Here is a 24284-nt window from a genome sequence, read left to right as displayed (position 1 = left end):
AGAAGGATCACTTTACCCAGTGCTCAGAGCCAGGCAGCCCCACGTTGTTTTCAGCGAGGCCTGAGAAACCTGGAGGCCCCTGGGAGCATGCCAGACCTGCAGAGAGCAGCGAGGGGTCACAGAGGCCCTCTCAGGCCCCACTCTGCCTGCCTGATGGCCTGCTTCTCAGAGATGGAGTTTTCAAGCACATGAACAGACAAAGGTCACTCTCGGGGTTTTCGGAACTTCCGATGTCATGAACACTACGAGCTGACAACTTCACTCCTTGACTTAGCCAAGATGGAATTTTTTCAGGGACACGCTCCTCCTTCCGAATCCTCTTCCCAAGGGGCCCCTGGGTGTAAAGAGGCTTGTTTTGAAGGACTTGGACCCTCGGGCCCCACTTGGTTTCTACAGTACCCACCGAGACCAAGAAAAGTGGGGTTCCGAGAGAGGGCCTTCAGGCAGGTAGACACAGTTCAAATGGCTGGATCCGCGCTCTCTGGAGGAGGCTGGCCCCCAGCCCCCAGGGGGATCCAACTGAATCCAAGTTAGGCCACGGAGTGACTCCGCTTCTGTCCTGGTGGAGAATGGAGAGGACGAGGTTCCTGAGGAAGGACCACTCAGTGCTGGACAGGGAGCCGGTAGAGGGGGGAAAACACGGCCTCCCGGAGCTGATGGAAGAGCTGAGCCAGCTTGCAGAGGAAGGGCAGGGATGAAGGCGAGGCTGTAGGGAGGAGGGAAGACTGTTATGAACCACCTGTCCTCAGCCCTCCTCCTCCTCCTCCGCTCCTCCTCTGCACTCAGGGCCCTCTCCCCGCCCCTTGGGGACTGGGGCTTGTACATCATCCTGGTTTCCATGTCTGTGCCTTATGTGACTGGCTCCTCCTCCAAGCCCAGCAAGACAGACAGACAGACTCGTGCTTTCTCTACAGGACGTTCCCGGGGTCCCTCTTCTTCATTTGAATTTCCGTGACCTCGCGTTGGCTGAGGACAGGAATCCAGGTTTAACCTAAGTGTGTAATGCACAAGAACAGTGAGCACGACACCCCCTTGTGGTGCCTCTTGGAGTCTGCGCCAGGTGGCCATCACACCTATTTCTATCCAGTTGTGGCGTGGCGTCAAGTCCATGTGGCCTCCAAACGCTGTCGTGGCAGAGGTGGACTCCTCCCCGGAGCATGCTAGGCTGCAGCCTTGCTGGCATAGGTTGTCAGGGCTTTCTCCCCTAAGCCACCAAGTGGGTTTGAACCGCCGACCTCGGGGTTGACCACCAAGCCATTGCTGTGTTTGGGGTTTCGTGGGTTCTTTTCACACAAGAACGTAGATGTCTTTCTCAAAGAGTTGGGGGATGGGGGGAGCTTTGTCTTTAAAGAAGGAGATTGGCACTCTATTGTGGGATGCAAAAGGATTTTCCCCAGATTGTCCCCTATACTGTATGACAGGTCTAGGATGCTGCTTGCTAGCACATGATAGATAGGTGGTCAGGTGCTTAGAGGTTAAAGCAATCAGACCCTGTTGTCTGTCCCACCTGAGGGGGCCCACTCCCTGCTGATAAGGATAGTGAATTGCTTCAGCCCAGAAACAAGGTCATGCCAACTCAAGGAAGACCAAGGTTGGGCTGCCATCTTGAATCTAGGGTCCTGCCCATCTTGTCACATGTATACCCTTAGTACCGCCCCTTCAAATTGTGTGTACACTCCTAGCTTGTCCCCCTCCAATTTATGTATGCCTAGTGTACAACCCCTTCCCACTATGACATAATTGGGGGGGGGGGCCTTGCATGTCCCCAAAAGTCTCCTATGCTGTGACTGGAAATAAATTCTCTTTCTCCATGGACCATGATACTAAGAGTATGGCCATGCCGGAGGTGAGCATGATACCATGAAATGTGTCTGACTCCTTTATATTATTCTCTCTGCTACTCCCATGACTTCACTATAACCTTTATACATTATCGTGTTCACTTGCGCCTCCGGACCCTGCAGTTGTTGGAGGATGGTTTCCTCTGACATCTCCTTTATGTCTTTCTCTGGAATTCTACTTGCTCGCCAGGGCATGTCTTCCTCTCCCGTCACCGCAGTGGGTCAAGAAGGCCGCCAGGACTCGGGCCCTCCTGAAGAAGTCCTGAGAGGCCTGGGGGACAAGTTCAAATGGCCCCGTGCCCTACCCATGTAGGGGATCAGTGATTATGAGAGTACAGGGCGTATGAGAGCCACACCCAAACCCAACCAAGCCCACTGCCATCGCGCCGAGGCTGACTCATGGTGACCCTAGAGGGCAGAGGCTATAAATCTTGACAGAACCAGGCTGCTGCCTCTCTCTTCTGTGGAGTGACTGGTGGCTCACATAAGTGGCCTTGTCTACTGAGCCATTTACTGTGCCACAGGGCTCCTTGTAAGAGCCACACCCACCCTCTGCCACAGAGGTGATTTGGACTCATCAGAACCCCGTATCGCCTTTCTGAGGCTGCAGTCTTCACGGGCGCTTTCTCAATGCTTATGTTTCTGGAGCAAAGCAGACAGAAAATGAAGATAAACTAGCTGCAGCTTTCCTGAAAGCTATCCAGCGACTCTTCCGCAAACCCTGCGTCAAGCAGTTCAGAGGGAATTCCCACTCAGTCTTAGGAAGGGGATTACAAGGACAACTTTGAGGTCATGACCAAAAAGAAAAAAGCTGGTTGAACAAGAGACAAGGAAAAAGGGGGGAATCTAAAGGTTAAGCCAAGAAGCAGCAGTTGTAGTGGGGTCTGGAGGCTTGGACCTCATGGGGGTTCGCTTTCCCAGGGCCCAGAGAGACCCAAGATCTGTGCTCCCCACTGGGCCAAGCTGGAGCACCCCTCCTTGTGCTCAGGTTTTCTGCAGCCTACCAGTGGGGAACAGCTTCGCTGACATCCTTCTCTCCATTATGAAACGCACATAGTTTGAATCAGGTCCCTAGTACTGCCACGTTCGCATGCATGTAAGAGAGCCGGGATGCCTGTTCTGATTCTCCCGGTAACACGGGCACCTGGAGCACGGTGCTCTTTCAAGAACTACCTGTCTGGCGTCAAATTGATAGCAGGGCCTCCCAACACTGGACAGGCCCTGAGCGGGGACCGGGAGTCCACATCCAAGAGGAGGCGGGTGCACAACCTGATGGGCATTCTCCCCATGTGCCTGCATGGTACGTGTGGAAATGGGTGCACTGCTGTGTGCTGTGCGTGTGAAACCCCTCCGGGGAGGGAGGGAGGGAGAGAGGGAGAGAGACAGCGACTGGCCTGGGAGTCAGCAATCACGCCTGAACACAGCTGCTGACTTGGCGGTTCAGACTCCAGGGCTCAATGGGGTGAACTGCTCCCAGGGTTCCCAGGCCCGGCCTCTGCTTCGCGGTGGGGCTGTACAGGAGGCTCAGAGGGAAGAGGTACAGAAGGGCCTCCGTCCCCAGTAGGGCTCTTGGGTGGGAGTGTTGAAAAGCACCTGCGCTCACAGGCCAGGCCCTGTTAACTGCCCCCACGCCAAGGAAGGCAGGGGGGCAAGGTCAAACCTCACTCACCTGGGTCAAACTTCACCACCAGGAGGCAGAGGATCACGGCAGCCAGCAGGGTCTTCTTGAAGGGCAGCGAGGAGACGTGGCTCACCGTAGCACCCCACAGCCGGCGGAGCAACATCAGTAGTGACAGAAACTTGTGGGACAGGGAGTCTGCACAGAAAGGTGGGGCTTCGTGTCAGGGCAAGCCACGAGAATCGGCTCTGCTCACTCGGAGCCATGGGCTCGAGCATACGACCTGAGGAGGACACGAGGAGCCTCAAAAGGACCCCCCCCCCCCCAGGGAGGTCAATGACGTGACCGGATGCAGCAGGTTCATTATTAAAGTGATGATTCTCTATGGCCTGCAGGTGATGTTATAGATAGCCACGTGGCCCTGGTAGATACAAAGGCTCCCCGCCCCCCCCCCGCCCCCCAGGCCTTGCTAATCCCAGGAGAAGGAGCTGAAAAGAATTCAGGCATCCTAGGAAGACCCCTGACATCCATATGTTAACCTGTGTGTGTGTGTATCCTTTGTAGTGTAGCCAGCTGTGTGGTGCCCAGGCTTGGAACCATATGGGAAAACTGCATCCGAATGGGCAAGTGTGCTGTCCTTGAAGGGGTGGGTCGCAATTATTGAAGAAGAGTTTTAGCAAGTAAAGGATGCTACGCAGGGGGACCCCAAGCTACACAGAGGTAGCTTTTATCTCCTACATCACGTTATCAAGTTTTCACTTTGATTTCTTATTTTTAATTTGGCCACCCGCCATACATAGACCAGGCTCTACCTTTGGGACAGTGTTCAAAGGAGGAGTAACATCCCACCCAAACCAGCAGGGCTGGAAGCGAGTGCTCTTGTGAGAGAGCCTCTAGAGCTATGGTTCTCAACCGGTGGGTCACGACCTCTTTCACAGGGGTCACCCGATTCATAAAGAGGCAAAATGACAGTGATGAAGTAACAATGAAATAATTCTATGGTTGGGGGTCACCACCACATGAGGAACTGTATGAAAGGGTTCATGAGGAAGGTTGAGAACCACTGTTCTAGAAGAATGTGATTGATTAGCTCCAAAAGGAAGATGAGGATCAAGAGATAAGAGAGTCAAGGGTGCCCAGCTACCGCCACCAACTTTCCTGAAAACTTTCCTCAGAAGGTCCTGGACAGAACGGGAGAAAAATCATAAAAGAGCCCAGGCTTACTGGTCAGAGAGAGACCGGTAAAACCCTGAGACTCCGGACTCTTAGTCACCTTTTCAGGTCTGGAACGGAACTCACTCCCACATTAGAATAATCAACCTTTTCAGGTCAAAAGGGCGGCATTTACTCAAGGACACCATTCTGAGGCTTAGGAAACGGGAGGCACAGGGAAGAACTGGGACAAGGGATGGTACGATGAAGGGATTGAAGATGGATGAGTTGAAATAAAACGTGCATGAACTGATTATAAAGCTGAGGGTCTCCTCTGGAAACCTTCATCTCGTTCACCATTTAAAAAGTTAAAAATAAAAAGGGGTGGGGGTACTCAAGGTGCTGAGACCTAGCAACACCTCCCCACAAGGACAGTCTCTTCCCATCGTCAGATGAGCTACCAGGCAGGCTGCTTGCTTACTCTGTTCATTTGGGAGTTACTCCTTGATAGATAGCCTGGCTCCCGAGCAATCCAGAATGTCACAATGGCACCCAAGGTCAAGGAGAGCCCACAACGTTCACTCTCTGAAGGCCACCGTGGTTGATGTCCTACCTGCCTGGCTGGGCTCCGGAGCCTCCTCAGAGCCTGGATGTGTGCATTTCCGCTGCTGCCTGGCTGTGCAAATGGCCTGGAGGGCATCCTGCCGCTGCTCTGCATCCAAGGCCGCAGAGCCCACCACTAGCTCCTCCGCTTCGGCCCAGCGGCCCAGGGGCAGCAGCACCCGTTGCAGGTGAAGATCTGCCAAGGCTCTGTGTTCTGGTAGGCTCTGGTTGTGTGAGTCTCTGAGCCAGGCACTGACCACACCCAGCGCGATGCCAGGCTCCTGCATTTTGCTGTACAGAAGGATACTGCAGCCCCAACGAATCCCACCCCCAAGAGAAAACAGTCAGTCTCCCCCAGCCCTCGAAACAGCTCGCCAACTCTTATCCAAACCCTCCCTCTGGGCACTAGTAAGAATTAGGAGTTTTAGCAAGTACCAAGTAAAGCATCAGTCAAAAAGAGGAGGCTGGGGAATGGCTATACAGTTGCTTCCAAGAACAACTGCTTCTTTTACCGTGAACGCAGACCTGGAAGGGCCCAGCTACCATTGCGGGCAATTCTGAACAGATTCTACGGAAGAATCTTGATCAAAAAAAAAATTTTTTTCAAGGGCGGGCAGAGAGAATGCAGAACTAACTATCAAATTCTCAGGGACTCCCAGACTCCTGGAGCCACAAAGACGGGATGAACCTCTGGGATAATTTTTAAACCTCAAACCAAAAATTTTCCCTGAAGTCTTTTTTAAAAGCCAAACAGTAGTTTTGCTTACTTGTTTATCTTACTTTACCAGTAAAAAAACCCAAAAAACTGCCTTGAGCATTAGGCTCTTTCCCAGACTATGTCCATGGGATCCCGCTAACAGCCACTTGAGAGCGGATGAGAGCCTCTGGGCGGTGAGTTTATGGCACTGGGGAGGGCACTGTGCAAGTTGCAGACTAAGATGATGGTCACTTAATGGCACGTGCAGAAACTGCTGGTGTGCATTTCGAAATAAAATTCCTTTATCACATTAAAAAGCAGCTCCCTCCATTCCAGTGAGCCCCACTTCTGCCAGCCAGCTTCACTCCTCCTACCCCCCATGTCCCCACTCCTCGACCTTTTCCTGAATTTCCGTCACCTCATCTTTTATTGCAGTTTTGAGGGCTTTAAAAAACGAACGAGGCAATCATTACATTTGGAGAGAACTGGGTCAGGGAGAGAGCGCTGACTCAGGACGGAGAGGCTGGACACCGAAACACTGGTGTTTAAATGGATCCACTCCGCAACAAGGACCTACCACAGCTCCAAGACTTTGGGGGGTAGCTTTTCAGGGTCCTGGTAGTACTGAAGGACCCAGGAGAGGGCTTCCTGCCACCGATTCATTTCCGCCAGAGCCTGGATCCCCACAACACACAGGGCACATTTCACCTCCAAGGAGCTGTCGGGAGGAAACAACAACAAAAAAATTATGCTGTGGATACTTCTACCTGGGGACTGTTCCTTCCCAGCACTCAGCTCAGCAGGATTCCTCTCTGGACTCCCCATTAGCATGGAGGAAAGGCAGAAGGGGGTGCCCACCACTGGTCTCATGAACTCATAGAGACTTGTGGAGAATGTTCACATGGTATATGTTCTGTTGCATTCACATACATGCAACACATACACTTCCTGTCAACTCCCCAGGGACAAATCAACTGTTGTCCAACACCCATCTTTGTATCCAAGTAGAATCTGGTTTCAATGAGCAGGTGGGACCACCCTAAGGGAAATGACGCCTAGCAGAGGTGTCTGGGTGGACGGAGCATGCGCAGGCTGTGCTTGAGGTGAACAAAGACCTTGGAGCAGTTAGTTGTGTGCAGCCCCAGGCCAGCTCCTTAGCACCACCTGGCGGGGTGCCTCCTGGATCCAGCCTGGAACAGCCCTCCCAAACTCAGCTCCAGGAGTCCGCGGGATATGTTCGTAAGGGGTGGGGTGGGGGTGTCAGCTTTGCCCATTCTCTCCCCGGAGGCCTCCTCCCCGGCATGACCTACAACAACTGCATCATCCAAAGAAATGGTGCCCTTCGTCACCAGAGAGGTTGCAGCGCCATGGTCAAGGTTCTCTCCAGGTTCTTTAATCAGCATGCCCTTTCCAGGACGGGAACGGGAACCCTGTCCTGACTCCCAATGCCCTGACTCCAAGTGTTCGGCCTCAGCAAAGGTCCGGGGTGCATATATACTTGGGGGATATCCAGGAGAGGACTTTGTCGCCTGCTCACCCTGCTGACATAATTAAACACGGAATGCACATTCATTCTACCACGCAGTGTGCCTCGGTTTCCTCTTCCGGGAGATGGGTAAATGAGCGGCCCACCTCTCAGAAAGGGACTACCCCCACCCAAAAACAAAATTGTTTTAAGGTGTTCACACTCCTTGTGGAAAATATGGGAATGGCAGAAACCCTGAGGTTTCCGAGCCCAGTCCAAGAGCCCCCCCAGGACCCGAGCCTAGCACATACGTGCCGGCGTGGTCCTCGGTTTGGCCATCGGAGGCCAGGCTGCGGCAGGCCCGCTCGCAGGTGTCCAGCGCCGCCCGGAAGTCCAGGTGCACCACCAAGAGGTCAGCCGCCTCCTCCAGTAGAACCTCCGCCAGCGACGGGGCTGGGGCGGCGGACACCGGCTCGCTGCTCCGGAGGGGCCCCCCGGGGCCCCGGAGGGCGGCTGCAGATGCCGACGAGTCGCTCTTCATCGCCAGCCTGGGCTCAGGGCAGTCTCCCCGGAAGTACGAGTGGGACTGGGCGAAGTGGAAGCGTCCTCAGCGCCCAGCCCGCAACCTTGCCCAGGTGGATCCTGGCAAAAGAAAAAGGAAGGGTTTCGCCAAGGCAAAGGCGGGGCTTGCTGCCCGGCTCCAAACTGGCCCGGCAGCGGGGCACCCTGCTCACACCCCGGATCTGCAGAACGGCTGCATCCCTGGACTAACTGGCCCTAATTCTCGGCCACCGACGAGCGTGCCGAAAGCCCTGAACCCTCTGAGGGGCAGGGCCCGGCTCCTTTAGAGGAAAACCGCCGACAAGCCTTCACTGCAAGCTTCCCGCTGACATCTTTTGTGCCGCAGACACGTCACTTCCTGGAGGCGCAGGGGTCTCTGGGAGTTGTAGTTCTCCGTCGCTCTTGGCCCCGGAAAGAATGAAAAACTACAGCCCCCAGCATGCTGTGCCCTTCGACTTGTCCGCGGAGAAAACTGGGAAATCCCTACCGGAGTGCAGGGAGAAGCAGATGAATTTTTAACAAAACCAAGGCTGCGTTCTGAGACATCGGCCTCCTCACTATCCGGCTCCAGCAAAGGGCAGACACACACCCTTCTAAATCTGATTCTCTGTAGGAGTAGGATTAAATCTCCAATAGGAAGTTAGGAAAGATCCTGAAAGGAAGCAGCTGACCTTCGCCCGAGTGTGTCCTCCTTCCCAAGCCTGACCATGTTTAAAAGCAACAGCGCCTTGGCCGTGGAGTCCATCCTGGTGCCCAGTGGTGCCGTGTGCCGGAGTAGAACTGCGTGCCACAGGACCTGCAGAATTAGATCGCCAAGCCTTTCTTCCAAGGCTTCTCCTAAGATCGGCATAACCTCCACCCTTTTAGTCTGCAGCCTAGAGGAATAACGATGTACAACTCCTGGTTCCAAAAGGGAGCTCTGGTGGCATCGTGGGTACGTACGTATTGGGCCGCTAATCCCAAGGTGGTCAGTTCAAAACCACCAGCCGTTCTGTGGAATAAAGATGAGGCTTTGTGCTAAGCACTTTGGTCTCTTGAGCCTTTGCTTCAACCTCATACACTATCCTTACTTTACAGGTAAGGAAGTTGGACCTTATTCAAGAAATAGAGTTCTTAAATAAGTGGAGCTTATTTAAATAATTTAATGAAGGGCACGCAACTAGTGTGTGAGCCAAGCGCAGGCCTTTACAACTCAAAGGACTCGTGTATTCAAGCACTATTCCGCTCTACAGGTGTTAGATTTCTCAGGTGGGAAACACCTCAGTCCTTGGCTTACACGAGAAATAATCCACGCCGTGGTTTGGGATCCAAGTGGGTTTTTATAGAGGTTGGTTTGGGATCCAAGTGGGGTTTTATAAAGGATGAGAGAAGTTTCAGGTTTTACAGTCGCAAAAGAGTGCACACTATTTCCGGGAAGCACGTCAAATGGCTGAGCAGGCACAGAAGCAGGGTAAAAGAGAGGAGAGAATCCTTTCCAACCGGCCACTGACCAGGAATGGGGGTCAAAGACAGTAGGTGAGGAGAGGCTGTGGGCCGCAGATAGGCCTGGAGCGGGAGCATGTACGTCCTGTGCTTCCCATTCAAGGGATACCAAGTCATCACATAAGCAAGTAACATAAGCTCACTGAGCCTGCCTCGTCACCTTAAAATAGGGACATTGTATACTAAAGCCATGCCATGGGCAAAGCAATTAATAAACTACACAGCAGATTAGGTATTTAATACATTGTGGTTGTCATAATTGTTATGTAATTTTATATACAAGTATAATTTAGACGTATTAAGCTGTTCTGTGCTTCAGCCAGGCTTTTTGGAGCCTGTAACGTTTGTCCTTGACTCTCTCAGGTTTAGATTCTCACACACACACTCGCTCACTCACTGCCAGTAAGTCCATTTTTCCAGCTCATTTTGAGCCCTTTCCAAAGCTTCCCTAGATGGCTTCACTCCCTTAGTGATTCAATGAGACCAAGTAAAAGTGGAGTCATGGAAGATGATAAAGTCAAGATCAGTCATCTCACACAAATAGTTCCTGGGTACCAGGCACTGTTCTGGGCATTGAGTAGCCCACAGTGCACAAAAGAGGCAACGGTTTCTGCCTCTGCAGAGCTTGCATCGGAAGGAAAGGGAATAGGAGTAGTATGCCATGCTGTCTCCTTTTTCAGCCATCATGTAAAGGGAGCCAACTTCCACTGTATCATCCCCCAAAATGTTTGGGATCAAGAGGTTCCTGGCCACAAAACAAAGCCAGAATCATCCTTATGCTCCCCATGACTCAAATAAACCGGGTAATAACATCAAGTCCCATTCCAAAAAGAGATATTGGGGAAGGACCAAGCAGAGTTGAAGGAGTCACACACATGTTGATGTTTCTCCCAAGTTCACTAGCGTCTTACCACATCAAGCTGAAAGCTCCGCCCCTGTCTGAACAATGAACATGTGGAGTTGGGGAAATTCTGGTTTCTTCCTTTGTTTCTTTGCTTCAGCACTATTAAGTTGGTTCAGTAATAAATATGTGAGCTCTTAAAAAAATTAAAATGCAAAAAAAAAAAAAATTAAAATGCGTAGCATCAGATGGTGCTGCTAAAAAACAAAAACGCCTCACTGCCATCGAGTCAATGCTGACGCATAGGACAGGGTAGCGTTTCCAAGGCTGCAACTGTTTACAGGAGTAGAAAGCCCCATGTTTCTGCTGAGGAGCAGCTGGCTGTTTCGAACTGCTGACCTTGCGGATCGAAGTCTACCTCGTAACCACTATGCCCCCAGTGTTCCTAAACATGTCAACAAAACAAAAATACTGCCATTCCATTAACTCTGACTTAGAGCTGCCTCATATAAGATTTCTGAGGCTGCCTATCCTTACTGGAGCAGACCGCTGTCTATTGCTTACTTGACCATCAGATCATGATAAAAATAAAGAAGGAATAAAATTAAGTAGAGGTGAGGAATTGAAAGTGGAACCGTGGAGGAAATGGGTGCTTCAAGCCTGGTTTTCTAGCAGCAAACTGCTAGCAGAGAGAGAGAACGTGGTCCTCATGCTGCAGCCTGGTCCGTGACCCAGGAAGTTGATACTCGGGTTGAAACAGGGTCCTTGGGGCCCGTGTGTTTTCAGGGAGCTCCATCCACCCTGTGTGCCTCTTCTTTGTCCTCGTTGCCTCCCAACAAACTGGAGAGGAAGCAGAGATCTTGGAAAAGGGTGTATCCAGTCTTAAGACTAAGATTACTCAAATATTTAATCAGCTCAGTCTTAGATTCGACATTCGGTGGTAAAGATAAATAACTAATAATAATTATGAGCCTGAGCAAATAAGCACTGACCTTACGTTTCTCCAAAGAAGATAGACCAGTGGTCCATCAGCCCTGGAACAGACACTCAGTGTCCGCTTGCCGTCATTCCCACGCACGGTGACCCTAGAAGCTGAGCAGAAATGCCCCTTAGAGTTGCTAAGGCTATAACATTTACTGCCACATCTTTCTCCCACAGAGCAACTAGTCGGTTCAAACTGCCAGCCTCTTAGATAAGAGCCGCCACATGCTTAAACCACTGCACCACCACGGCTCCCATCATTTGTCATTCCAAGCCAAACTCACTGCCACAGAGTCTGGAGTCGATGCTGACTCATAGCAACCATATAGGACAGGGTGGGACTGCCCCTGTGAGTTCCCAGACTCTAACTCTTGATGGAGGAGAAAGTCTCATCTTCCTCCCATGGAGCAGCTGGTGGTTTCGAACTGCTGACCTTGAGGTTAGCAGCCCAAGGCATAACCACTATGCCACTGGGACTCCTATGGTCCCTGGTCAAGAGGGAAGTGCAAATCAAAATTACAAAGAGCCGCCACTCCCCACCCACTAGAATGGTTAGGTTTGTTCACCTGGGGGCTCTGTGGGATGAGCGTTGGTCTTCTGGTGGAAATGTCATGGGTTCAAAACCACTAGCTGCTCCACAGGAGACAAATGACAAATCTGCCCCAGTCAAGATTTATAACCTCGGGAACTCTATCAAGGCTCACTGACAGGTCACATAGACTCAATGGCAGTGGAGTTGGCTGGCTTGTCACTGTGATGTTGGAAGTTATGTCACCAGTAAGACAAATCCCAACAGGATCGCCATGATGGTCAGGTTTCATCAGGCATGCCAGACCAAACTGGACTATCGCAGAGGACCCGGGAATATACTTCTAAAACACAACTGGCCTGTGAAACCCTTATAAACAGCAGCAGAACCTTGTGTGATGTGTTGTTGGTGTTGGTAGATGCCATTGAGTCGGTTCCAACACAGCAACCCAATGCACACCAGAAGCAAACCCTGACCGATCCAATCTTGGCTGAAAGCAATATAGAGCAGAAAGATGGTCCCCGGGGTTTCATTAACTCTACAAACACATTCAACTGTGTGGATCGTAACAGATGATGGATAACATTCTGAAGAATGAAAATTCCCAAACACTCCATTGTGTTTATGCACAATGATTCTGTGCATCCCTTCCCTTTTTTTCCCCATATGTTTCCTCTATCTTTCAGTGGAGCCCTGGTGGTGTCGGGGGCAATAGACAGGGTGGTTAACCTCAAGTTCAGCAGTTCAGAACCATCAGCCACTCCGCAGAAAAAGAGGAGGGTTTCTATTGCAGTAAAGGTGTGCAAACTCAGACACTCATGGGAGCAGTTCTTGGTCCTAGAGGATGGTTATGAATGGGAATCAATCCGAAGGCAGGGATACAGTTTAATATTCTGCCCATAGAATCCTTAAATATTGCAATGCAAGTCTTGAATTTTTTCTTCAGTGCTTCCAGCTTGAGAAATTCTGAGTGTGTTGGTTTTCTGATTCCATGGCGTTGCACATCTCACTGGAGCTCATTGTCTCCTGTTGCTGCCTGGAAGCTCTCTCTCTCTCTCTCTCTCTCTCTCTCTCTCTCTCTCTCTCTCTCTCTCTCTCTCTCTCTCTCGTTCCTCCCATTTGCTTTAGCCACTGCACATTCCAGGGCAAATGTCAGAATCTCGTCGGACATCCATTTTGGTCTTTTGTTTCTAGACTATCTCGAATATGCAACTACATAACGACAGAAAGTTGATTGGCACTTACCAGAACCAGGCTGGAGGAGGGAATGGGGTGTCACTGTGGAATGGGTACTGGGTGTCTGGGGAGGCTAATGTGAAAGTTTTAGGAGTAGACAGAGGTGATGGTTGCACAGAGTGGTAGATATAAGGAATGCCACTGAAATAGACACTTAAAAGCAGCTACAATGACAAGTGCTTTGTTCTTCATATTTTATCACAATGGGGAAAAGCCAGTTAAAAATACTCTGACCTAGTGGGAGAAATGAAGCATTGATGTGCTCCACTATGGGGTGATACGTTCATATATACAAATATATAAACCAGAAAAGACAACTTCATAAAGAGTGATATTTATTAGTGGTTACAGGAAAGAGAAAAGAGGGAAGTAACCAGTGATCAAAATAGTGCATCAAATTGGGCCTCCACTCAAGCACTCCCTCCATGCAAGGACACTTTGTTCTATTAAACTGGCTTTCCATGATGCTCACCTTCCCGACACAATCGCTGAAGACAAAGTGGGGGATGCATTAGCAAATGCGTGAAGAAAGCTGATGGTGCCCGGCATCTGGGGTCTTAAAGGCTTGAAAATAAACAAGTGGCCATCTAGCTGAGAAGCAACAAAGCCTACCTGGAAGAAGCACACCAGCCTGTGTGATCATGAGATGTCGGAGGGATCAGGTATCAGTCATCAGAACAAAAAAACTGTATCATTGTGAATGAGGGGGAGTGCAGAGTGGAGACCCAAAACCCATCTGTAGGCAATTGGACATCCCTTTTCAGAAGGGTCTCTGGGAGGAGATTAGCCAGTCAGGGCACAGTGTAGCAACGATAAAACATACAAGTTTCCTCTAGTTTCTAAATGCTTCCTCCCCTCCATGCGTCCCCCCTCCCCCACTATCATGATCCCAATTCTACCTTACAAGTCTGGCTAGACCAGAGCATGTACACTGGTACAGATAAGAACTGGAAACAGGGAATCCAGGGCGGATGATCCCTTCAGGACCAGTGGTGAGGGTGGTGATACCAGGAGGGTGGGGAGAGGGTGTGGTGGAAAGGGGGAATCGATTATAAGGATCTACATATAATCTCCTCCCTGAGGGACAGACAACAGAAAAGTGGGTGAAGGGAGACATTGGACAGGGAAAGATATGACAAAATAATAATTTATAAATTATCAAGGGTTTGTGAGAGGGGAAGCGGGGAGAAAGGTGGAAAAATGAGGAGCTGATGCCAGGGGCTCTATGGAGAGCAATTGTTTTGAGAATGATGAGGTCAATGAATGTACAGATGTGCTTTACACAATTGATGTATGTATGGATTGTGATAAGAGTTGTATGTGCCCCTAATAAAATGATTTTAAAAATACTGTGTCCACACACCCTGGGAGACATAGCAGCTGTCAAGACACATGGACCCACCCTGATGCAGCCCTGGGTGCTGGCGAAGCCATGCAGAGACCCTAGCCAGCGCTGAGATGTTTCCAATGACACTGGATCCAAAGACTTTCTACCCACTGCCCTGTGATCTTCTACATTTGGCACCATTGCATGTGTTTCGTGAATCTGAAGAGGACTTTATAGAGTGCCGTCGGACATATGGGGCAATGTCGGTCTTATGGACTTGATCTGGACTGGGCTGGGATGTTTTCTCAATGTCCAATTGTTCTTGTATATAAATCTCTTTCTTATACACACAAAAATAAATAAATAAAAAATAAAAATACGGTGTCAAATTAGGGTAGAATTGCTCAACCAATTATTGTCATTGTTTCAATAAGTTGTGCACCTGGTGATAGATGACGTTTACAAGAGTGACCAACAGAGAATGAAATAGGAGCCGCTGGGCTAAGTACATACAACCCCAAGTCCCACAGGCTCTGGTTGCTTGGTTCAGAGGTTCAGGATCATGAGTTCGTGGCACTGCTCAGTTTGTTGGCCTAGTGAAATGTTTAGGAGTCTGTTCTACCTTTCAGCTCCTGGTATGGCAGCTAGGCTCATGTAAGTCTGTTAGTGGCCCTCGGTCTCTATTCAGTGGAACAAGAGGGAGAAGGAGAGTCTTTCAGATTAGGAATGGGATAAGTATCAGGGTACCCGCCCCTAACACATTGTCACAGGTCCGGTAGGTACAATCGTACAGCGATAATAAGTCAAGATTATGTAGTAAAGTCATCAAGAGCATGAGAGATAGAAAAGATATAGAAATAATGGAGTCAGACACATTTCATGGTCGCATGCTCACCTCAGCCTCACTTGGTGGTCCATGTGGAGAGAGATCTTTATTGCTCACAAAGGCTTTTATATTTTCTGGGGACGTGTAAGCCCCATAATTACAGGTAAGGACATACGTCACAGGAAAGGGTTGTGCTATAGGCAATACAGTAATAGGAGGGGGTGATCTAGGGGTATTCACCTAATAGGAAGGGCAGGGATTGGGGGTACGCATGTGAGAAGATGGGCGGATGGCAGCCTAACTTTGGATATCACTGAGCTTGCTTGACCTCTTCTCTGGCCCACCATAGAAACCATGATCAGTAAGATGTAAACTCCACCTACAGGAACCGGACTAATGGTCGGTCATAAGCCTTTAGGGAGAAGTAGCCCATTGTCCTTAACAACAGGGACTGCGCCCTATCTGTGGTGGAACCAGACAGTAGTCTGGCAGCCGACTGCCTTCAGAGAGGTAACTTGACAATCATTTACCATTAGCTGCAAGCAGTGTCCTAAGTCTCACATATATTTGGGGGAGATGACTTGGGAGAAATCTTTCTGTTTCCCACAGATAAGGAAATGTGTGACCAAAGGCCTCCAGGACGACTGGCTCATTTACCACGAGACCAGAAAACTAGATGGTGCCCGGCTACCGTGACTGGGCAGTTTCATTAAAGATTTCGTAGAAGGATCCTGATCAGAGGGAGGGAAATGCAAAGCAAAATTTCAAATTCTCATGGACCCCAGACTTCCTGGAGCCATGAAGATTTCATGAAGCCCTCAAACTATTGCCCTGAGATAACCTTTGAAGTTTAAACCAAAATAATTCCCTGGGGCCTTCTCAAAACCAAACAACATTTTTAGATTCAACTCAAAATCACTGCCATCGAGTTGATTCTGACTCATAGCAACCTTTTAGGGCAGAATAGAACTGCCTCTGTGGATTCCTGTGGGAGCAGAAAGCCTCATCTCTCCCTCGGAGCAGCTGATGGTTTGGAACTGCCGACCTTGCAGTTTGCAGCCCAACTTGTCACCCACGACACCATTTGCGCATTATGCCAACGATTAAGTAGAAATCTAGAGGGCCTCGAGCATGCATTAGAGGAGAGTGACAACTCAGGAGAAAAGGGGCCAACGGATGCACAACTCGAAGGGTGTCGCCATGCCATGAAGTGGTACATTTTGAAGCAGTTGGATTAAGGTATGTTTGACTGTGGATGTTCTCAACAACAGCAAAATAAGTAAAATTATTCTTTTTTTTTTTAAGGGCGCCTGTGGCAGGGAGGTCAGATGCTTACAGACATCTTCCCTGAAAGCAGTCACTGCCAGAATTTTGTCTCCCCACACCACAGGGGTGGGCCTGCTCCCTGCTGCTGGGGACACTGGATTCCACTTCTCCCTGAAGCTTGAGACCATTAGCTTGATTCCTGTAGGTGGAGTTCACACCCTCCTGATAATGGTCTCTATCCGTTGAACCAGGGAACAGGCCAAACTGGCTGTGACATCCGAAGTTAGCTTGCCATCCTGTATCTACGATCTGCCCATCTTACCACAAGTATACCCCCAATCCCTCCTCTTCCTATTGCGTGGATACCCCTAAATCACCCCCTCCCATTACTGTATTACCGATAGCACAACCCCTTCCTGTGACATATGGCTTCACCTGTAATTAGGGGGCTTGCATGTCCCCAGAGAAGATAAAAGCCTTGGTGAGCATTAAAGACTCTCTCTCCCTCCATGTGGACCACCAGGCGGGGCTGAGGTGAGCATGCTACCATGAATCATGTCTGACTCCATTTATTTCAATATTTCTCTTCTATCTCTCATGCTCTCTATGACTTTACTATGATCTTTACTTATTATCACTGTACAATTGTGCCTACCAGACCCGTAATGATGTGTTAGGGGCTGGCTTCCCCTGGCAGGCTCCCCCTTCACGGATTTAGAAGTCTGTCCTGAAAAAAAAAAAAAGCAGGGAAGCACTAGAAGCCACAGGAAATAGGCCTGACCAAGTCAGGGTGAGTTGAGGCAGGAACTACATCCCTTCCAGGAGTACCACCTCTAAAGGTCTGAGGGCTGGAACCCACCTCCCCTTGCCCACCCACCTCCCTGTCTCTTAATCCTCACAAAATGGTTCTTGCTGTTTCCAATCCTCCCGGCAGAGGGCAGCACAGCCGTTATGAAGCAGGCTTGTCGGGCAGCTGGAATGAGGTCATCGCTTGAGGAGGAAGAAAGAGAAAGACGCTCAGCGAAGAGCGAAAACCTCACCGTCCACTTTCTCTGGAGCGCCCAGTTTTCATAGTGGCTGTGGAGACCTGGGGCCATGGAGCATTGGGCTGCTAACCCCGAGGTCAATCGTTTGAGTCCACCAGCTGCTTTGCAGAAGAAAGATGAGGCTTTCCGGTCCATCAGGATTGCAGCGTTGGAAAACCCAGACACATTCCTACTCTGTTCTATGGGTCACTATGAGTTAGAATCAACTCAATGGCTGTGTGTGTGTTACAGCCCCTCGGACATCCATCCTTCCTGTTCCCCTACCTACACACATACTGAAATACTCCACCACCTCCCCAGAGGTCTGAATGTATCCAAAATGTCTCCAGCTAAGACAAAGCCCTAAACAAAAGAGAATTCATTCCACAGAGGAGCGTTGAGCAGGGAACCAGACCCACCCAGCCAGCCTTCTCACTGACTCAGGGCTCAGGATGCAAGTCCTGAAACCAGCTCCCCTCCCCTCATTTCCCATCGGGGCACACAAGGAGGGTAGAGACAAAGGCAGTACTCTCGGGTGGCTCAGGCCTGGCCCCCACGCAGGCGAGCGTTGTTGGAACGGCTTCATTTTATGGAAACAAATTGAGTCCATGGTGACCTGTCCCTGAATGCTACCCAGACTCTGGCATCTGGTGGAGCAGCGTGCTCAGCACATCTTAATCAGATGTCCCCGGCTTGCTCTCGGGAGTCTTGTAAAGAGAGCTCCGGAGGCTCCTGGGTGCCACCATGCTGACTCATAGTGGCCCTGAAGGGTCTCCTAGGCAATCAGCTTACAAGGCCAGATGACCAGATCTTTCTGGTTAGCAGCCGAGAGCACTCACCACTGTGAAATCAGGGAATGCCAGCACTGGGTTCACAAACACCAGTTAAAACGTTGCCTCCTCTCAGACTGAGCCCCGTGGCCTCTGGAAAGCCACCTGATTTCTGCGACAGTGACGTTGCATCCCTTGGTGGTGCGAGTGGCTTGCTTGTCCAACAAACCTACAGGCTGCGGGGTCGAACCTACCCACCAGCTCCATGGAAGAAAGCTCCTGGTGACCGACTTCCGAGTAAGATGACAGTGGAGACAACAGTGGAGCTGTGCTGCTGCCACACACGTGGGGTCACCGCGACCCAGTAGCCATTGGTTGGCAGCTCACAACAAAACATTGGTACCCACACGTGCCGCACTGGGTGATTTAAGGATCCAGCGAAGCCTCATGAGAGCCCATGGAACAATTTAAGTCTCTAGGAGCGTTGATCAAAGCTGAGACGGTATACCACACTGTGGGTGTGTAAGAAGGAGGAAGAATTTCATTCCTCTCTAAAGTTCCATAGTTGTTCCTGATCCTGGAATCAGAGGGCAAGATAGGACAAAATAATACTTTATAAATTATCAAGGGTTCATGAGGGAGTGGGGAGCGGGAAGGGAGGGTGGGAAATGAGGAGCTGATGCCAGGGGCTTAAGTGGAGAGCAAATGTTTTGAGAATGATGAGGGTAACAAATGTACAAATGTGCTTTACACAATTGATGTATGTATGGATTGTGATAAGAGTTGTATGAGCCCTAATAAAACGATTAAAAATAAATAAATCATAAAGGTAAAAAGTAAATAAAACATAAACTCCCATGGGGCCCGTTCCCACCCACGGCCACCCTATACGTCACACTGTAGAACAGCACACTGCAGAGTTTGCAAGGCCGTGACCTTGTGGAAGCAGATCCCCAGGCACCTTTCTTCCTTGGCCATTCTAGGTGAATTCAGACCATCCGCCTTTCGGTAGCCGAGCCAAATGCTTGCCCAGGGATTCTCCCCACAGGGGTTTTCTGCTGCAAGGTCAGATATGCCCACATCTGCGCTCAGCCCGGCCTGCAGCGCCGTCTGCCCGCTGGGTCCTCTCTGCTCCAGTGGACAGTCTCACAGCTCCCTCTTCTGACACGTCCCAGCAGGCCAGGGCCCTCAGCAGAGGCCGGCACTGGTGATGCTCTGGTCGTAGGAGGCCCGTGCCAAGGGTGGACCTTGGGCCAGAAGCAAGCCAACAAGATAAGGGGACATTTTTCCAGGATGGCCAAGAGGGTGCCTCCCTCCTCCAGAACTTATCAGTGAGACGGCATTTTTAGGACTCTTTTGAAAAGCATGGCCTCTGAACAGAGCCTCCTGCTCACTCCTGTCCATGTAGACACGGCAGAAATCCTCATAACATACCAGTCTCTACAACAAGAACCCCGACGGGCCAGTGCATCGCCACCGCCGCCAATGCGGTCTGACTTCTGGCAGAACCGGCCGGAGTGGGGGTCCAAGTCTTTGTGGGAGCAGACTGCTCCCATGGCTCCTTATCATCGCTTCCACGTAATTTGGCATCTGTGTTGGAAGAAGTATAGGCGGAATGCTTCTTAGACTTTATCTCGTGGACTTTGGACAGGTTATCAAAGCGACATTCCCTGGAAAAGGACAACGTGCCTTCTGAAGCGAAGGGCAGCAGATAGGACGAGAGGGACTGACACAGCGGCTGCAACAATGGACTCAACCAGGGCGATTGTGAGGACGGCGCAGGATGGGCAATGCGTCATTCTGTTGTCCACACGTTGTCAGACACCCAACAACAACAGCATGCTATAAAGGAGCTTGGGTGGCACTTTGACACCACTAGCAGCTCCAAGGGAGGAAGACTGGCCTTTCTGCTCCCGTGAACAGTCACCGACTCGGAAACCCAGAGAGGATCGCTGGGAGTCGGCCCAATCCTTCCTCATGGAGCCAATGATTCCCAAAATGGGTGGTGTCGCCCCTTAGAGGGAGCTGGAGGGATGCAGGGGTCTGAAAAAACAGGTGCCCGCTCTGTATCCTGCATGATGAGCTATAGCGCAAACGTTTTCCATCGCCTGGAGGGCTCTGAGTAATTTCTTTTTTTTTTTTTTCTGAAAAAGGGGCAGTAGGCCAAATTAATTTAGAAACTTATATATTACCCAAAACTAGCCGTTCAATCCTACTGGCTTCTTTGCAGGGGAAAGATGAGATTCTCCACACCCACAAACTGTCCGGGCCTCAGAAACTCACGGGAGTTCTACTCTGTCTGATGGGTTCACTGAGTCAGAACAGTAGTTTATTTGCTTAGGTCTTATTCTAAAACTTTACAACTAACTCATTTTAATCAGAAACAACCCTATGACAAAGGTCCTAGTGTCATCTCTATTTTTGTAGGGGAACAAACCTACACAGAGAGGCACAGAGAGGTTAAGAAACTTGTCCAGAGTCACACAGCAAATGTGTAACAGAGCTGGGGTTGAAACCCAAGCAACTTAGCTCCATGGCCTTTGTTTTTTAACGGCTTCACAGTCCTGGCTCTTCACAGCACTTCCCCTCATTATATCTTGATAGCACCTGTGATCCAGGAAACACGGGTGTGTCTGTATTATTCCACTTCGTAGGAAGGAAACTGAGGCTCAGAAATTTTGCTCAAGGCAGATGGTTTTCATTGCAGAGATAGGACAGCAACCTCAGCTTTCTGACCAGATTCCATGTCCAGGAGCCATCCGGAAGACTGTCATCCACCTTGAACTTGACTGAGAGAGCCCCTCTGTGGAAACAGGTTGCTCACTCTGAACCTTTTTTAACCCACCCCAGATGCCCGCATAGCCACTAAGGGAAGGCTCAGAAAAGCTTCACGAGGTCAGACCGACAGACTGCTAGTCCCTTCATGAGGTCAGATCGACAGATTGCTAGTCCCTTCATGAGGTCAGGCCAACAGACTGCTAGCTGCTAGTCTCTCTCTCTGACTGAAAAAATAAAACACACGCAAGAGACTCACTGGAGGCAAGTCAGCCCTGCCTCAATCCCGTACTGTGTGCCCGCGAGGCTGTTCCCTCTCTCAGCGACCCTACAGGACAGAGTAGAACTGCACCACAGGGCTTCCTGGGCTACAATCTTTACAGAGGGGCCCTTGTGGCGCAGAGGATAAAGCACTTGGCTGCTAGTCAAAAAGTTGGTAGTCAAACCCACCAGAAAGCTGTGGCAGTCTGCTTCCATAAAGATGTTTTTTTTCTTTAAATCATTTTATTGGGGCCTCTTATAGCTCTTATCACAATCCATACATCCATTGTGCCAAGCACATTTGTTCATATGTTGCCATCATTTTCAAAACAATCTTTCTACTTGAGCTCTTTCTATCAGCTCCTCACTTTTTTCCCTCCCTCCCCTACTCTCCCACCATCATGAACCATTGATAAGTTATAAATTACTATTTTCATATCTTACACTGTCCACTGTCTCCCTTCACCCATGTTTCTGTTATTCATCACCTTGGGGGGGCTATGTTTATATGCTGATCATTGTGATCAGTTCCCCCTTTCTTCCCCCACCTCCCCCCTACCCAAATTGTATTGCTACTCCCATTATTGTTCCTGAGGGTTTTGTCTGTCCTGGATTCCCTGTGTCGGGAGTGCTTATCTGTACCCATGTACATGCTCTAGTCTAGCCGGATTTGTAAGGTAGAACTGGGATCATGATACTGGGGGAGGAAGCATTAAAGAACTAGAGGAATGTGTGTTTCGTAGGTGCTATACTGCACCCTGTCTGACTCCTCCCTTCTTTGTAACTCTTCTGTGAGGGGATGTCCAATTGTCCACAGATGGGCTTTGGGTCTCCACTCTGCACTTCCTCATTCACAATGACAGGATTGTTTGTTTTGGGTCTTCTGATGCCTGATACCTGACCCTGTCAACACTTCATGATCACACAGGCTGGTGTGCTTCTTCCATGTGGGCTTTGTTCCTTCCCAGCTAGATGGCCGCTTGTTTACCTTCAAGCCTTTAAGACCCCAGATGCTATGTCTTTTAATAGCTGGGCACCATCAGCTTTCTTCACCTCATTTGCTTATGCACCTGCTTTGTCTTCCGCAATCATGTTGGGAAGGTGAGCATCACAGAATGCCAGGTTATTAGAACAAAGTGTTCTTGCAGTGAGGGAGTACTTGAGTAGAGGCCCAATGTCCATCTGTTATCTTAATACTTAACATATAAATATATGTACATAGATCTATGTCCCTATCATTATATATATATATGCCTATATGTATACCTCTATAACTGTCTTATGCCTCCTAGTTTTTCCTCTATTTCCTTTTACTTTCTTCTTGTCCCACTATCATGTTGGACCTTCAGCTATCAATATTCCTCTCAAATGCATTGCACTTGATCAAACCCTACCAGGCATTATCCATCCTCCTCGCCATCAATTTTAGATCACCATTGTTCCCTTGTCCCTGGGCTTGTTGGCTCACCCCTTTTTCTCCCCTACCTCCTCCTTTCCCATGTCTCCCTGGAACCATCAGTCCCATTATTTTCTCCTCAGGATTGTTTATCCTGCCTATCTTATGTAGATAGACATGAAAAAAGAAAAAAAGCCTATAAATAGTTCCAGGTCTGTCTGTTAATCTTTATGAGTGTTTGCCAATCAAATCTAATGAGTTGCCTAGCCCTGCCCCAAAGTCTATTTGGGAGATTCCTTAGGGACTTCATTGCTTCGCTCCCCTTGCTCTCTGTTGCACTCCCTGTGTGTTTTGCCCCAGTGTTGGGGGCTCAGACCGAGCACATTTTCCATACTGTGTCTCCAATGTTGTCTCCCGTAGCACTATGGGTCAGGGAGGGGATGCCGTGTCTCATGGTGGGGTCAGCCCTATGGTCCTCTCTATACATTGGCTGCTCTGAGCAGGAATATCATCCTCAGGGTTAGTGGGCAAGGATGTGGTTCTCTCTCTCTCTCTCCCCCCACCCCCTTTCCTCTTAGTTCCTGTGTGCTCTGAGAAGACCTACCCCTCTCCCTAAACTGTATCTTCAGGGCTCCCCTCTGTAGTGCATTCTTCTGGGAAGGGGGTCCATGTAGCTGGGATTCCCGCAGACCAGGATGGCAGCTTTGGAAACGCAATGAGGCACATCTACTCTGTACTATGGGGTTGCTGAGAGTCAGCATGGACTCAATGGCAAAGGGTCTGCTTTGGCTTAAAATAAGTAAAAATTTTTACGGAGGCAAGTCTTTTCTCCTGCGTTGTTGCTGGTGGGTTTGAGATGCTGCTGGATTCAAACCGCCAACCTTTGAGTAGCAGCCAAGGGCCTAACAGTTGTCCACTAGAACTCAGTGGTTGTATGGTGAGAGGATGGGCAGATTCTCCATCCAGACAGCTTTCCTCCTGACCTGAGGCAAGCCCATCACTCCTTTGTTCAAACGCCCTTTGTGCTTTCTGTTTTCTTGCTTCTTTGTGAATCCTTCCCACGTCCTGCTTCCTTACAGGAGGCTGTGTGTGTGTGTGTGTGTGTGTACCCTCCCTCAGGAAAAGGCAGTGTTGCTCTGTCCATAGCCCTGCTCAGCCTGGCCTCGTGTGAGACAATAGGCATGCCGTGCTCTGTGGCCCCTCTCCTTGCTCTGCATCATGTACCGAGCTCAATAGCAGGCACTCTTGCTGCAGAGGACTATGTGAAATGGTTGGAAACTGAGGAAATGGGCATCCTAACCCAGCCAGTTCTCCTAAGCAGGTGACTTAAGCCTTTCTTCTTCGTCTGAGTATGGAAGTTCATCACAGCACCGAAGCCTCCTAGCTGACTGCAGTAAGTACCATAGACATTCGCAGAACACTGCGCCATGTGTCCAGGGCCTAGGGCACTGGGGGAACAAAGGATAATATGGATCACAGATTTGTCTTGGTATTGGTTTTCATTGTGACTATGAAACTGTGACTTCAGGGCATCCTGGTACGCCGTCCCTAACCTTGGGTCAATGCTTACTTACAGAGAGAGCTCCCTCCACTGAGCGCGGTTCAGGAGCAGAGTAAGTGACACCAGAGGGA

General features: G+C 49.9%; 1 protein-coding gene across 1 annotated transcript; it reads right to left on the bottom strand.

Moving 5' to 3' along the window:
- Positions 1–212: 212 nt before the first annotated feature.
- On the bottom strand, positions 213–8292 carry PEX26 (peroxisomal biogenesis factor 26). Its single transcript, XM_075552290.1, has 5 exons — positions 7688–8292; positions 6489–6629; positions 5225–5520; positions 3511–3657; positions 213–706 (listed from the first exon to the last, which is right to left on the bottom strand). The coding sequence occupies exons 1-5, from the start codon at positions 7915–7917 to the stop codon at positions 603–605; spliced, it is 918 nt and encodes a 305-aa protein (XP_075408405.1). The 5' UTR covers positions 7918–8292; the 3' UTR covers positions 213–602.
- Positions 8293–24284: the final 15992 nt, after the last annotated feature.

The sequence above is a fragment of the Tenrec ecaudatus genome, chromosome 6 (assembly GCF_050624435.1).
Source record: "Tenrec ecaudatus isolate mTenEca1 chromosome 6, mTenEca1.hap1, whole genome shotgun sequence".
In the NCBI taxonomy this organism is placed as follows: Eukaryota; Metazoa; Chordata; class Mammalia; order Afrosoricida; family Tenrecidae; genus Tenrec; species Tenrec ecaudatus.
The sequence above is the reverse complement of the archived record's forward strand: the minus strand, read 5'-3'. Positions and strand labels throughout refer to the sequence as shown.